The sequence below is a fragment of the Pistacia vera genome, unplaced genomic scaffold, assembly GCF_008641045.1.
Source record: "Pistacia vera cultivar Batoury unplaced genomic scaffold, PisVer_v2 Contig40, whole genome shotgun sequence".
Taxonomy (NCBI): domain Eukaryota; kingdom Viridiplantae; phylum Streptophyta; class Magnoliopsida; order Sapindales; family Anacardiaceae; genus Pistacia; species Pistacia vera.
This window is the reverse complement of record NW_022196224.1, coordinates 2790058-2805302: the sequence shown is the minus strand read 5'-3', so window position 1 is coordinate 2805302 and position 15245 is coordinate 2790058. Positions and strand designations below refer to the sequence as shown.

The following is a 15245-nucleotide window of genomic DNA, read 5'->3' as shown; positions in this document are numbered from 1 at the left end:
GATAACAATTACAATATCATTATTACAAGAATCGCTATAATTTTGATTGATTTTTATCCCTCCTTGTCCATGAATCGCTTCGCCTTCTTATACACTTGCTTTAAATATTCCTTAAATCTAAACAATTCAAATTTAACGTTTTGTTCCTTCAAATATATGGTCATAATAGCGTCAGACCAATTCTTCCCTCGAAAAGCAGTTGGATCCCTTATCAACAACTCATTCTTATCATACTTTTCCACCAAGCTACTCTCCTCTGCATTGATCTTATATTCCATGTACTCTAACCCCATAGCCCTAGCCGATTTCCCGAAGCACATCTCCCCCAACCCTTCAAGCCCCAACGGCACCACCTGCACCAACACTGAACCTGGCCGGAGAAATAATGAATGTGTAAGCGCTGCACCGTGTACCCCAACCATTACATGGCTTGAATTTACAACTGCGTAAGCTTCCTGCAATGGGGTTCTCGGAGTTGGCTTAAATACAATTACATCAAACCCTACTTCTTCCGCTACACGTTTTACTTCTGCCTGATTCAAAATAACACGTCCAAGACTACCCTTGCGACTCGCCAACACCAACCGTGGCCGAGCCGCCGGAGATTTGTGCTTGGAGGGGTAGTTTCGTTGGCCGAGGCCATAGGCTTTGTCCAGGAAAGCACGAAAATGGGTGAAAGTTTTTGAAGTTGGCATCAACGCAGGGTTTATGGACATAAATCCATGTGATATTAGGCCCAAAGCGGCAGAAGTAAAACAATGAGTGGCGTTGTCATTATTCAGGTTTATGATACGGTGTTTACTAAACGTTTGTAATAAATCAGCGTACTTGGTAACCCACGTATCACGAGCTTCCGTGATGACAAGAACAAAATCTTGATCTGGAAAGACTGAGTTGACGGTGATAAAGAGAGGAATTAACCCGTCATTGAAATCATGCCAAAAGTTTCCGTTGTACCCACCTGCACTGAATACTAAAGCCGGAACATTATGTTGTACTTCACATCTTGGGGTTTGTGGAGTCGAGGTTATGGTCAACTCCTTGATTTTCTTCATCGTGAAATTCTCCCATTTTCGAGGGTAAGGTCTAATTTTTTCCGCAAAGGAAGGCGGGGATGAGGTGGAGGGATCCACAAGGAAGAAAGTAGAGGTTATGGGGTGGAGAATAGTAGGACCGTTGATTGCGCATAAATCATAGGAGTGATGAGAGCGATCGCAGCTAATTTGTCTCTCTTTGGGGGATTGCAAAGGTGTCCAATTGCTTGTTGATTTAAGTTCCAAATCCTTTTTATCTGCAACCGTAGAAGTTTAATACCATAATAAATATGATGAAAGGTTGCTGAAAAAATGTAACATATGGGACCTTATATTATAGTTCTTGGGTAGATTTAGAAGTTCAATACTCTGTAGATTGATTTAGAATCTCGAAAAATATATAAAGACATGTTAAGATTTTTAATTTAATGGCTATTTAGTGGTCCGGTTAGTCAGATCCTTTAATATATATTAAAAGAGTAGTATTAGATCCACAATCCAATCTCGTAACCTTTCACGAAGTAGTTCGTGATTAATCAGCTTGCAAAATAGTTTCACTCGCTTGTATAGATCATACTTGCCCCTTTGTGAGCTAACCAATGACAACTACTTGAGACTATGAGAGAAAGTTATTAATCTAACATTATTGTATTAAAGACAAAAACGTGGTGCAATGTAGGGATATGTGATCGACATGTTAAATATACCAAATGTGGTGAGATGTAGAAATCTGTGGTCGGTGTGCCAGCTGCATGTCTCAATGCATAGAAACGTGTATACATAAGTAAATCTATAATAAAAGTACTCTTGCATCATACATATATGTTATTAATCCTTGAGAACCAATGGGACACTTAACTACTAAAATATTCAGACATTTCTCGGACACCAAGTAATGCCAACTGGGAAACGAATTTTCCGGCAAGATATGAATATTTGACCTAAATTTTCCGGCATTGACAATTTGTAAATAACTGCATAGCATGATCATATCCAATAAACAAGAACACGCATTAAAACACATACCTTGATCAACTCTGGCTGAATGCAATGCTTTTAAATTTAATATGGTTGAAAGACAACTCTGGTACATGAAGAGGAACGCAAAAAAGACGAGGAATGCAGTCACTTTCGACAAACATTGCTTCTTCATCGATAATACTTATGTACATAAACACTAGCGTTTGACACTCAGTTTGAAGCGTAATTAACCACTTTCTTGCTGATTTGAGGATTTCCTGGAAGAAGAAGGAAAAGAGATATGAGAAACTTTCAAAAACAATATTCATTAATTCTTTTGAAATAATAAGTATAGATCTATGTATGGGAGAAAGAATGTATACCTCTTGTATGAAGGAATATTGAGAGAAGAATTTAAAAGTAACTCCTCAGAGCAGACAGCATTAAATCCCTAAGATTTATTGCAGACAGAGAAAGGTTTGAGTTGGGATTAGCCGAAGTCAGTTCTGACAGCCCTGAAAAGAAAAGGGCATATATATATATATATGTGGATACCGTCAACGATCTGGTGCTAAAGTAGGCAACATTCACAGTTTTTAAATTAAGCTATTCCAGACAACCAATTGTAAGAGTCCATCTGCATAAATTTTTTGTTGACTAATGTGCGCTCCTAATTGGTTATCAATGTATTTTTGTAAATGAGGAATATCACAAACCATTTTGTCTTTTGGGCCAGTATAGTTTTTGTTAGCCCACTGGGTTCTGTATTCTCTTCTTGTTTTTGAGTGTTAGGTAGAAATAATGGAATATGGATAGTTGAAGGAATAAATAGTCTCCAAAAGAATAAATTACAGATGATACTTTGACAGATGGACGGTTGAGATTTGTAAACGAGAAACATGCAGGTAGCATGGACAACCTAGACGAATATGATATATCATTTATCATCTATGGTGATTGTGATTGTGATTGTGATTGATGAACAAGAAGCAGGCATGTGATTTGCTAATCCTCGTTCAAAGTAGTCAAAAGGACATATATATATATATATAATTCCTCCCTTGAACTTCATAGAAATACCACTAGTTCCCAGAGGTATATTGAAAGCAGCAACAACAACCTCTATTGACAATAACAGTGATAAAACAAGTTAGCAGGTCGCTTTTTTATTGTTTTAGTTGGGAAAAAAAAATGGCTTGCAAGTCAACCTAACACGATTTATTTAATGTTAATATTCAAAAGTTGACACAACTTATTTAAATAAGGAGTTAACGACATGTTCCCACCCAAAAAATAGCCCATTAACAAATTCATACCCACCCACATTTTAAATACCATTTCAGTATCCAAACATAATTTTATTAGTAATTTTTGTTGTCAAGAAGGACAAAATGGTCAAAAGTTCATTATTAATAAGGGCAAAAAGGTCACCAAACAGTGGCAGTTGGAGAAGAACGATGCACGTTAGCAGCATCAGAGTTGGCAGGTTTTTGCCATTTTTCGGCCGATCTCGAAAATCAAAATCACTTCTGACAGCACGCACAGAATCTCCATCACCTCCTCTACAAAGCCCAAGCCTCCAATTGTTGTCATCACTCACCATTTCCCACCACCACCTTCATTCGCATGGCCGACTCTTCAAGTCAAAGTTCCAGTCGATTTCTTTGCCAAAAATTCACCTGGACACCACCATCACACTCTCTACAACCCACTCTACAAAACCCTTACCTCCATCACTGTCCATTGCTTACCAATCGCCAATTGCCAACCGTGAACTGCGCGACCTTTCAACTTCCAAGCCGATTTTTGATCGTTTCTGGTGTTGGAAATCGTCCTTGCCACCACCAATCAACTCCCTGAATCTTCCTCTCCAAAAGTCTCAACATTCCCAATCCTGTTTGCTCACCAATCATCGATGATTGAAGCTTCCCCACCTTATGGTTTTTTTAGTTTTAATTTGGTTTGATTCGTACCATTTTTGTGTTTGTTGGGTTGAAATACAATTGAAGAATGTTTGTTTGTTAATTTTCTAGTCGCCGACACTCTCTAATACTGACGGCAATTATAAGCAATGAAAGAGGCTAAGAAGAGAAGAAAGAAAAGAGTGGTTTTTTTAGTAAATCACTTTGTTTCCCACCCAAATCAGAGGATAACCTAATGATTGGACAGTAAAAGGGTGTTTCAAAATTTTGAGGGTGGGAAAATGTTAATTTGTCGTTACCTCTTTAAATAAGGGCAGACAACATCTTTAATAAACAAGTAAGTGGGTAAGAATATTTATAAAAGACTCTTTATATAACTCAAACTCTTTATTATAAATAGTTTATCCATAAAAACAAGAGTCTAATAGACTCCTTATCTTTAAATATAAATTAAAGAGTGAGTTTGACTCTCCATATCTTAAAAATAAATTTCACTCTCTATCCTAATTTTAATTAATAAACTACAAGTTTCTATGCATTTTATTTATTAATTCTCTATTCTATTAAGTTTCTTTCTTAAAAATAAACAGTATCTTCATTAAATTTAAAGAGTCTATTAGATTTAAATAAAAATATTTATTTTTATATTTATAAATTGATGAAGATGCTCTTTATTTATATGAAAGATACTCTTTAAAATTGGAGATGCTTTAACGTCATATCAAATGACACAATATAATCGATTTAACCCATTTAATTTGTCCCACCGACTCAAAACCCATCAATAATTTAACAAATTTACATAATTTTAATCAATTATAGCAATAAATAATTACTAATGTAATTATTTTTAATACATTTTAATTTTACTTATATAAAACAAAAGTAGGATTATATAAGCACTTTTCATTGGTGATACAAAAATTCTTCAAAACGTTTGTTGATAGAACTGGATCCAACTGTTACTTCCCCAAAGAACTGGACCCAAACCAAGGAACAAAAGAATTTTGCCTTCTATTTTTTAATTTTTGTTATCTTCTTTCTTTAAACTCATTAAGACGAATTGAGGGTAGTTCAGTTTTTACTACTAAATATAGGTTTAAGAGCGAAATGGCTACAAAGATATTAATAATAGGGTAAAATGTTAATTAAAAATTCTAATAAATCTTTATGCGCATGCACTTATGTCAAACCAGGGGGAAAATGTCTTTTAACTCGTAAAAGGAAATATTAATTACAATATCATTCCAAGAATCATTTTAACTAATTTCCTTTGTAATGTTTAAGAAGAGAATTCCACATTCACACACACACACACACACACAAATGACAGAACTACCCTTCCCTGTCCATAAATTGTTTGGCCTTCTTATACATTTCCTTCGTATATTCTCTAAACCTAACCAAATCAAAATTAACATTTTGCTCCTTCAAATATATGTTCATAATAGCTTGGGACCAATTATTTCCTCGAAAAGCACCTGGATCCTTTATCAATAACTCATTCCTGTCATACTTTTCCACCAAGCTACTCTCCTCTGCATTGATCTTATATTCCATGTAATTTAACCCCATAACCCTAGCTGATTTCGCGAAACACACCTCCGCCACCCATTCAAGCCCTAACGGCACCACCTGCACGAACACCGATCACGGCCGAAGAAACAATGAATGCGTTAGAGCTGCACCGTGTACCCCAACCATAGCATGACTTGAATTTATAAGAGCATAAGCTTCGCGCAATGAGGTCTTCGCAGTTGGTGAAAATACAATAACATCAAAACCTACGTCCTCCGCAACACGTTTTACTTCATCTTGATTTAAGATAGCACGTCCGAGGCTACCTTTGCGACTCGGCAAAACAAGCCGCGGCCTAGCCACCGGAGAATTGCGCTTTAGTATTGGGTGGATTCGACCATTTCCATAAGCTTTGTCGAGGAAGGCGCGAAAATGGGTGAAGGTTTCTGAATTTGGCATCAAAGCAGGATCTATAGTCATGAATCCATGTGAGATAAGACCCAAAGTGGCAGAAGGAAAACAATGAGTGGTGTTATCATCTTCCAGTTTTACGATAGGATACTTGCTGAATGTTTGTAATAAATCTGCATACTTGTTAACCCACCAATCACGAGCTTTACTGATAACAAGAACAAAATCTTGATCAGGGAAGATTGAGTTGACGGTGATAAAGAGGGGAATGAACCCGTCGTTAAATTCGTGCCAGAAGTTTCCGGTGTACCCGCCTACACTAAATACTAAAGCTGGAACATGGTGCTGCACTTCACATTTTGGACTTTCAGGGCTCGATGTTATGGTGAGTTCTTTGATTCTGTTCATCATAAACTTCTCCCGTTTTCGAGGGTAAGGCCTAATTTTTTCAACAACTGAAGGCGGCGTTGAGGTGGAACAGTCAACAAGGAACAAAGTAGATGTTGTGGAGTCAAGAACTGTAGAACCGGTGATTGCGCATAAATCATAATTATGGTGAGATCTGTCGCAGCTGATTTGTGGGGATTGAGAAGGTGGCCGAGGAAGTTGGTCCAACTTGCTTGTTGATTTCAGTTCTAAGTCCTTTTTGTCTGCAACCATAGAAATACTATATTAATTTCAGTAATTATTCCTGACTCTTGACATCATTTCACATGTTTCAGTTCATTTTTATTTACTTTTCCAATTTTTCGGTTAACTCATTTTTTTAATATTAACTTATAGAGTTCTTATGAGACCTTATATATTTATTGACAAGCAATCGTAACATGTACAAGTTTCAATATAATATTAATTCTGAAGAGTATCATAGGGTAGAAAAATAAAAAAGGTGTTGAAATGTAGCGATCTATATTTGGTAGATATCTTGTCTTGATTTACATATTATAATATGTAAATCAAGAAAAGATATCTAACCGCTAAAATATTATGCATTTCTCACGCACTAAGCAATGCCTACTTGTTCACAGTTAAGTTTACTATGAGAGATGTTGATGAACACTTGAACTTAAGCCTTTATGAATTTTTCTTGGCATTCACAATTTATAAAACTGCATATATAGCCATTTCTGGGGAAAATATTTGAAGTATGAAGATTATACCTCTGGCTGCTGAGTAAATAAAATCAAAATTTTATCTAAATATATAGAGAATTTGAGTGACAAACATAAATGGCGACAAACAACTTGATGACAGGGCATGTCATATTAATAAACAAGTAAAAAAAGATTTTGTAATTCATACCTTGATGAATTCTGGTTGAATGTGATGGGTTTAATTTCGATATGATAGAGAGGTTGCACTGTAACATGAAGAAGAGCACAAAGAAGACCAAACAGGCAGTCACCGACTTTTGTTTCTTCATTGATACTAACTTTATAAATGATATCGTTAATAATTGATCTCCACAGAGAGTATGCACCCAGCAGTTTCAAGCTTCCTTATTCAACATCAATGCGATCCGGGTATCGCCGTATCAGGTTGAAAGTAGAAATTAGAAAGCCACTTTCTTCATGATTTTAGAGTTACAAAATCCTCCTGGAGAAGAAGAAAAACTTAAGACAAAAAACTTTTGAAAATAATCATACATATATATTGGAGAAAGAGAGTACCTCTTCTGGGAATGGAGTAGATTGAGAAATTAGTTAATATCTGAAAGCCATAGATAGAGAAGGGTTTAGTGTCAAGCGGCGATTCCTCAGTGTTGAGACGTTGAAAGAAATTTGGTAACGAGGAGGTTTACTTTTTATGAATAAATGGAATATATGATAGATTAACGTATTAATTGTCAAATCAATATTAGGAATTATATGATATAATAAATCAGTATACATATGGTAAAGACTAAAGAGGGTATAATGTAAAACTTACGGTACTTATATGTAGTAGTAGATCCAGAAATTTCTGTTAGGGTAGACCAAAGTAAAAATTAATTATACATTAATATTTTTGTCCATTAATATTTTTGTTAGAGTGGTCAAAATATATAAATTATACATATTAATATTTAAAAAATAAAAATTAAGGGTGGGCCAAAAGTGGCTGGATCCACCCCTGCTTATATGTAACGTAGATAATTGATTTTTATTAAATATAAATCAGTTTTAAAGATTAATGGTCTACGTTTGTTGCTTCAGTTTTTCAAACATTTTTTGTTTAACCATTGATTAGGATTTATGACAACCATTAAACAATGTCATTAAGAGCTTGATGGAAGCTTGGTTATATATAATATTTTGGTCCCTAAACTCAAGTACTTAATTAAAACAAAATACACCATCAACATTAGAGTGTCTTGATTGAGAGCGATCTTAGCTAATTTGTCTCTCTTTGCGGGATTGCAAAAGTGCCCAATTGCTTGTTGATTTAAGTTCCAAATCCTTTTTATCTGCAGCCATAGAAGTTTAATTCCATAATAAATATGATGAATGGTTGCTGAAAATATGTAACATATGGCACCTTATATTATGGTTCCCGGGTAGATTTAGAATTTTAGTACTCTGTAGACGGATTTAGAATCTCGAAAAATATATAGAGACATATTAAGGCTTTTAATTTAACAATTATTCAGTGGTACAGTTAATCAAACCTTTTAATATAAACTAAAAGAGTAATATTAGATTCGCAATCTAATCTTATAACTTTTTATGTGGCAGTTCGTTATTGATCAATTCGTAAAATGGTTCCACTCTCTTGTATAAATCATGTTTGCCCATTTACTAGCTATCCGATGACAACTACTCGGGGTTGTGAGAGAAAGTTATTAAACTAGTAATATCGGGGTTGTGAGAGAAAGTTATTAAACTAGTATTATCGTACTAAAGACAAAAACGTGTTGCACTGTAGGGGTATGTGATCGACATGTTAAATATACCAAATGTGGTAAGATGTAGAAATCTGTGGTCGGTGTGCCAGCTGTCTCAATGCATAGAAACGTGTATACATAAGTAATTCTATAATAAAAGTACTCTTGCATTATACATATATGTAATTAATCCTTGAGAACCAATGGGACACTTAACTACTAAAATATTCAGACATTTCTCAGACACCAAGTAATGCCAACTGGGAAACGAATTTTCCGGCAAGATATGCATATTTGACCTGAATTTTCCGGCATTGACAATTTGTAAATAACTGCATAGCATGATCATGTCCAATAAACAAGAACACGCTTTAAAACACGTACCTTGATCAACTCTGGCTGAATTCAATGCTTTTAAATTTAATATCGTTGAAAGACTACTCTGGTACATGAAGAGGAACGTAAAAGAGGCGAGGAATGCAGTCACTTTCGACAAACATTGCTTCTTCATCGATAATACTTATATATATATAAATTTAATTAATATGACCTACTGGTTTTCAGCTGTGTTATTTCTGAAAAAGTAGGACTGACGCAGAGCCCTGTCAGCATAAGCGGTCAGAGCTTAGGTAAGTCCTACAACCGTTCAGACGAAGTCACGTCGTACGCTGACGTAAGCGGCATGCTTCTGCCAGTACAGTGGGTGTGCGCTAGGCTGGTGAAAGGCTGGAGACGATTCACATGTCCAATCCCTGCAAACGTCGAGTAAATCACTAGAGTAGGTGAGTAATGAGACGCAAGGAAGAATTTGCACGGTAATATGACCCGCTTCTTGATTTATTAATCACTACCTTAACTTATCCCACTATAAATAGGGGATTCCTCTCCCATTTATGAGATTAGCTAATTTCTCTCTGAAATAGCATATAGACATACTCTCTCTTGTAATCTCTCGTAAGTCAGCTCGCTGAATGCGACCTAACCTCATATGTTAATACGATACTAGTGGACGTATGATTCGCTTACTTAAGCATTCGAACCACTTTAAACACTGTTCTTCATCTTCTATTCAATTCAATACCCTCGTATACGTGTGTCTTCTAAATCAGCTCAATATTTCCCATGTGTGGATAGTTGGTATCAAAATCACACATCAATAAGCTGGTAATGCAGCTTCCACATATATGCATAAACACTAGCGTTTGACACTCAGTTTGAAGCGTAATTAACCACTTTCTTGCTGATTTGAGGATTTCCTGGAAGAAGAAGGAAAAGAGATATGAGAAACTTTCAAAAACAATATTCATTAATTCTTTTGAAATAATAAGTATAGATCTATGTATGGGAGAAAGAATGTATACCTCTTGTACGAAGGAATATTGAGAGAAGAATTTAAAAGTAACTCCTCAGAGCAGACAGCATTAAATCCCTAAGATTTATTGCAGACAGAGAAAGGTTTGAGTTGGGATCAGCCGAAGTCAGTTCTCACAGCCCTGAAAAGAAAAGGGAATATGTGTGGATACCTTCAACGATCTGGTGCTAAAGTAGGCAACATTCACAGTTTTTAAATTAAGCTATTCCAGACAACCAATTGTAAGAGTCCATCTGCATAAATTTTCTGTTGACTAATTGGTAATCAATGTATTTTTGTAATCTTGTAAATGAAAAATATCACAAACCATTTTGTCTTTCTGGGCCAATATAGTTTTTGTTAGCCCACTGGGTTCTGTATTCTCTTCTTGTTTCTGAGTGTTAGTTGAATGGAATACGGATAGTTGAAAGAATAAATAGTCTCCATCTCTTACTTTCAAAAGAATAAATTAAAGATGATACTTTGACAGATGGAGGGTTGGGATTTGTAAAAGAAAAACATGCAGGTAGCGTGGACAACCTAGACGAATATGATATGGTGATTGTGATTGATGAAGAAACAATAACCTCCCCTAGTCTTTTCTAAACTAATAATAACAACCTCTATTGGGTCTTGTCAATTAACAATATCAGTGATAAAACAAGTTAGCAGGTCGTGTTTGTATTAATTGGAAAAGAAAAGGCTTGTAGTCAACCTAACACGATTTATTTAATGTTAATATTCAAAACTTATTTAAATAAACAAGTCAGTGGGTAACGTCATATTAAATGACACAATTTAATCAATTATTTAACAAAGTTACATAACTTTAATCAATTATAGCAATAAATAATTACTAATGTAATTATTTCTAATAATGACTATACAAAAATATAATTTTGTTGAACTTTTTAATACATTTTAATTTTGCTCATATAAAACAAAAGTAGGATTATTTTAACACTTTTCATTGGTGATACAAATTACAAAATTCTTCAAAACGTTTGTTGATAGAACTGGATCCAACTGTTACTTCCCCAAAGAACTGGACCCAACCCAAGGAACAAAAGAATTTTGCCTTCTATTTTTTAATTTTTGTTATCTTCTTTCTTTAAACCCATTAAGACGAATTGAGGGTAGTTCAGTTTTTACTACTAAATATAGGTTTAAGAGCGAAATGGCTACAAAGATATTAATAATAGGGTAAAATGTTAATTAAAAATTCTAATAAATCTTTATGCGCATGCACTTATGTCAAACCAGGGGGAAAATATCTTTTAACTCGTAAAAGGAAATATTAATTACAATATCATTCCAAGAATCATTTTAACTAATTTCCTTTGTAATGTTTAAGAAGAGAATTCCACATTCACACACACACACACACACACAAATGACAGAACTACCCTTCCCTGTCCATAAATTGTTTGGCCTTCTTATACATTTCCTTCGTATATTCTCTAAACCTAACCAAATCAAAATTAACATTTTGCTCCTTCAAATATATGTTCATAATAGCTTGGGACCAATTATTTCCTCGAAGAGCACCTGGATCCTTTATCAATAACTCATTCCTGTCATACTTTTCCACCAAGCTACTCTCCTCTGCATTGATCTTATATTCCATGTAATTTAACCCCATAACCCTAGCTGATTTCGCGAAACACACCTCCGCCACCCATTCAAGCCCTAACGGCACCACCTGCACGAACACCGATCCCGGCCGAAGAAACAATGAATGCGTTAGAGCTGCACCGTGTACCCCAACCATAGCATGACTTGAATTTATAAGAGCATAAGCTTCGCGCAATGAGGTCTTCGCAGTTGGTGAAAATACAATAACATCAAAACCTACGTCCTCCGCAACACGTTTTACTTCATCTTGATTTAAGATAGCACGTCCGAGGCTACCTTTGCGACTCGGCAAAACAAGCCGCGGCCTAGCCACCGGAGAATTGCGCTTTAGTATTGGGTGGATTCGACCATTTCCATAAGCTTTGTCGAGGAAGGCGCGAAAATGGGTGAAGGTTTCTGAATTTGGCATCAATGCAGGGTCTATAGTCATGAATCCATGTGAGATAAGACCCAAAGTGGCAGAAGGAAAACAATGAGTGGTGTTATCATCGTCCAGTTTTACGATAGGATACTTGCTGAATGTTTGTAATAAATCTGCATACTTGTTAACCCACCAATCACGAGCTTTACTGATAACAAGAACAAAATCTTGATCAGGGAAGATTGAGTTGACGGTGATAAAGAGGGGAATGAACCCGTCGTTAAATTCGTGCCAGAAGTTTCCAGTGTACCCGCCTACACTAAATACTAAAGCTGGAACATGGTGCTGCACTTCACATTTTGGACTTTCTGGGCTTGATGTTATGGTGAGTTCTTTGATTCTGTTCATCGTAAACTTCTCCCATTTTCGAGGGTAAGGCCTAATTTTTTCAACAATTGAAGGCGGCGTTGAGGTGGAAGAGTCGACAAGGAACAAAGTAGATGTTGTGGAGTCAAGAACTGTAGGACCGGTGATTGCGCATAAATCATAATCATGGTGAGATCTGTCGCAGCTGATTTGTGGGGATTGAGAAGGTGGCCGAGGAAGTTGGTCCACCTTGCTTGTTGATTTCTGTTCCAAGTCCTTTTTGTCTGCAACCATAGAAATACTATATCAATTTTGGACGAAAGTAACATTTTATTCTTCATATCAGTAATTATTCCTGACTCTTAACATCATTTCACATGTTTCAGTTCATTTTTATTTACTTTTCCAATTTTTCGGTTAACTCATTTTTTTAACAATAACTTATAGAGTTCTTATGAGACCTTATATATTTATTGACAAGCAATCTTAACATGTACAAGTTTCAATATAATATTAATTCTGAAGGGTAGAAAGATACAAAAGGTGTTGAAATGTAACGATCTATATTTGGTAGATATCTTGTCTTGATTTACATATTATAATATATCAATCCCTAAGAATAAGATTGGGCACTAACCGCTAAAATATTATGCATTTCTCGCGCACTAAGTAATGCCTACTTGTTCACAATTAAGTTTACTATGAGAGATGTTGATGAACACTTGAACTTAAGCCTTTATGAATTTTTCTTAGCATTGACAATTTATAAAACTGCATATATAGCCATTTCTGGGGAAAATATTTGAAGAATGAAGATTATACCTCTGGCTGCCGAGTAAATAAAATCAAAATTTTATCTAAATATATATGTCAAGAGAATTTGAGTGACAAACATAAATGGCGACAAACAACTTGGTGACAGCGCATGTCATATTAATAAACAAGTAAAAAAAGATTTTGTAATTCATACCTTGATGAATTCTGGTTGAATATGATAGGTTTAATTTCGATATGATAGAGAGGTTGCACTGGAACATGAAGAAGAACACAAAGAAGACCAAACAGGCAGTCACCGAATTTTGTTTCTTCATCGATACTAACTTTATAAATGATATCGTTAGTAATTGATCTCCACAGAGAGTATGCACCCAGCAGTTTCAAGCTTCCTTATTCAACATCAATGCGATCGCCGTATCAGGTTGAAAGTAGAAATTAGAAAACCACTTTCTTCATGATTTTAGAGTTATAAAAACCTCCTGGAGAAGAAGAAAAACTTAAGACAAAAAACTATTGCATATAATCATAAATATATATTGGAGAAAGAGAGTACCTCTTCTGGGAATGAAGTAGATTGAGAAAATAGTTAATATCTGAGAGCCATAGATAGAGAAGGGTTTAGTGTCAAGCGGCGATTCCTCAGCGTTGAGACGTTGAAAGAAATTTGGTAACGAGGAGGTTACTTTTTATGAATATATATATATATATATACATATATGATATGATTAACTAAAATAGATTAATGTATTAATTGTCAAATCAATACTAGGAATTATATGATATAATAAATCAATATATATATATATATATATATGGTATAAAGAGGGTATAAATCATTCCACTGGCGCAATGCAATTATGGTGATGTATATGATATGATGAACACACCTACCAAATGAAAGAGATGATCAAATGATTGAAGTCAATAGTGGAAGGAAGCAAAAGAAGCTGATTTCAAGGAAACAAAATATGTGTCAGGTCAACAGTGGATTCACATGAAAGAGTGTATCCGAGTTGAATCGTATAAATCCACAGCCAATAGTAAAACACCACACGTAATGTGAGCTTGGTGCCCGTTACAAAGTTAGTTCATAATCGTCACAGTTTTCAATGATGCTGTTGCCGCCTTTATAAATTGTTGAGTTGTCATTTTTCGCATTAACAAACATGCATGCATGTCGCACCTGCACAAATGCCGAATTATGTGTAATTGTATAGTTGGACAAATAATGTTTTTAATTGAGTTAACCATTTATTTCCTTATCATTATTTAATAACTTTTTTTTATATTACGTATTTTTAAAATATTATTTGATTATTTAAATTTATATTTTAACAACAAAAAGAGAATAAATTTAATCCAAATTATTAATACTTTTAAAGAGAAGAGATTGATAAATCTTTTAATAATAAAATATTAGATTTTAGCGATTAAAAACTTGAGAGGAATGATTGTATAAACCTTAATCGTTCGATTGTCAGCGATTGACGAGGACAACAAGAATAGGATTTGAAAGATTTTAGTAAGTGATGATTGAGGAAGAGAATGATAATAATATGGGATTATAACGATATAAAAATCAGAAATGAAATATAAATTTGGATGATAAAATGATATTTTAAAATATGTAAATAGAGTAAAGTTGGGATGTTAAATTGGTGGTCTAAAAGTTGGGATGTTAAATTGATGGTCCAAATGAAAGGGCAAAGTGGTAAAACGTCACCGAGGAGATCTGGTCCATATTGTTATGGTGGGAGCCTGGGAGGGGATGCAGGAGATTTATCTGACAAAAACAACATGAGTGAATAGTAAGCTAAGGGTACATACTAGATTGGGTGGATCCCACTCACACATCATCATACCACCATCATCTAACTTCTGCTGTACTCCTTCCTTTCCCCCTCTTAATTCCTTTTCCAGATTACGTCATAAATAATTTTAACTTCTTTTTCCTTTTTCACATTTTATTTACAATAATATAAACCCAAATCTGATCGCTCTTTTTTAATGACAAGTTATATTTGTTTGAAATATGATTTTTATTAGT

At 34.8% G+C, this 15245-nt stretch overlaps 3 protein-coding genes across 3 annotated transcripts; all 3 read right to left on the bottom strand.

Moving 5' to 3' along the window:
- LOC116141770 (alpha-1,3-arabinosyltransferase XAT2-like) lies at positions 1-2140 on the bottom strand. Its single transcript, XM_031427248.1, has 2 exons — positions 2061-2140; positions 1-1291 (listed from the first exon to the last, which is right to left on the bottom strand). Exons 1-2 carry the CDS (start codon positions 2125-2127, stop codon positions 54-56), a joined length of 1305 nt encoding a protein of 434 aa, XP_031283108.1. The 5' UTR covers positions 2128-2140; the 3' UTR covers positions 1-53.
- A 3111-nt stretch (positions 2141-5251) lies between these two features.
- On the bottom strand, positions 5252-7268 carry LOC116141668 (alpha-1,3-arabinosyltransferase XAT3-like). The gene is given in 2 exon segments (XM_031427149.1): positions 5252-6495; positions 7148-7268. Coding segments are annotated over 2 exon segments (1365 nt in total).
- A 4193-nt stretch (positions 7269-11461) lies between these two features.
- Positions 11462-13540, bottom strand: LOC116141516 (alpha-1,3-arabinosyltransferase XAT3-like). The gene is made up of 3 exons (XM_031427021.1): positions 13392-13540; positions 11738-12705; positions 11462-11506 (listed from the first exon to the last, which is right to left on the bottom strand). Exons 1-3 carry the CDS (start codon positions 13510-13512, stop codon positions 11462-11464), a joined length of 1134 nt encoding a protein of 377 aa, XP_031282881.1. The 5' UTR covers positions 13513-13540.
- Between the last annotated feature and the right edge of the window lie 1705 nt (positions 13541-15245).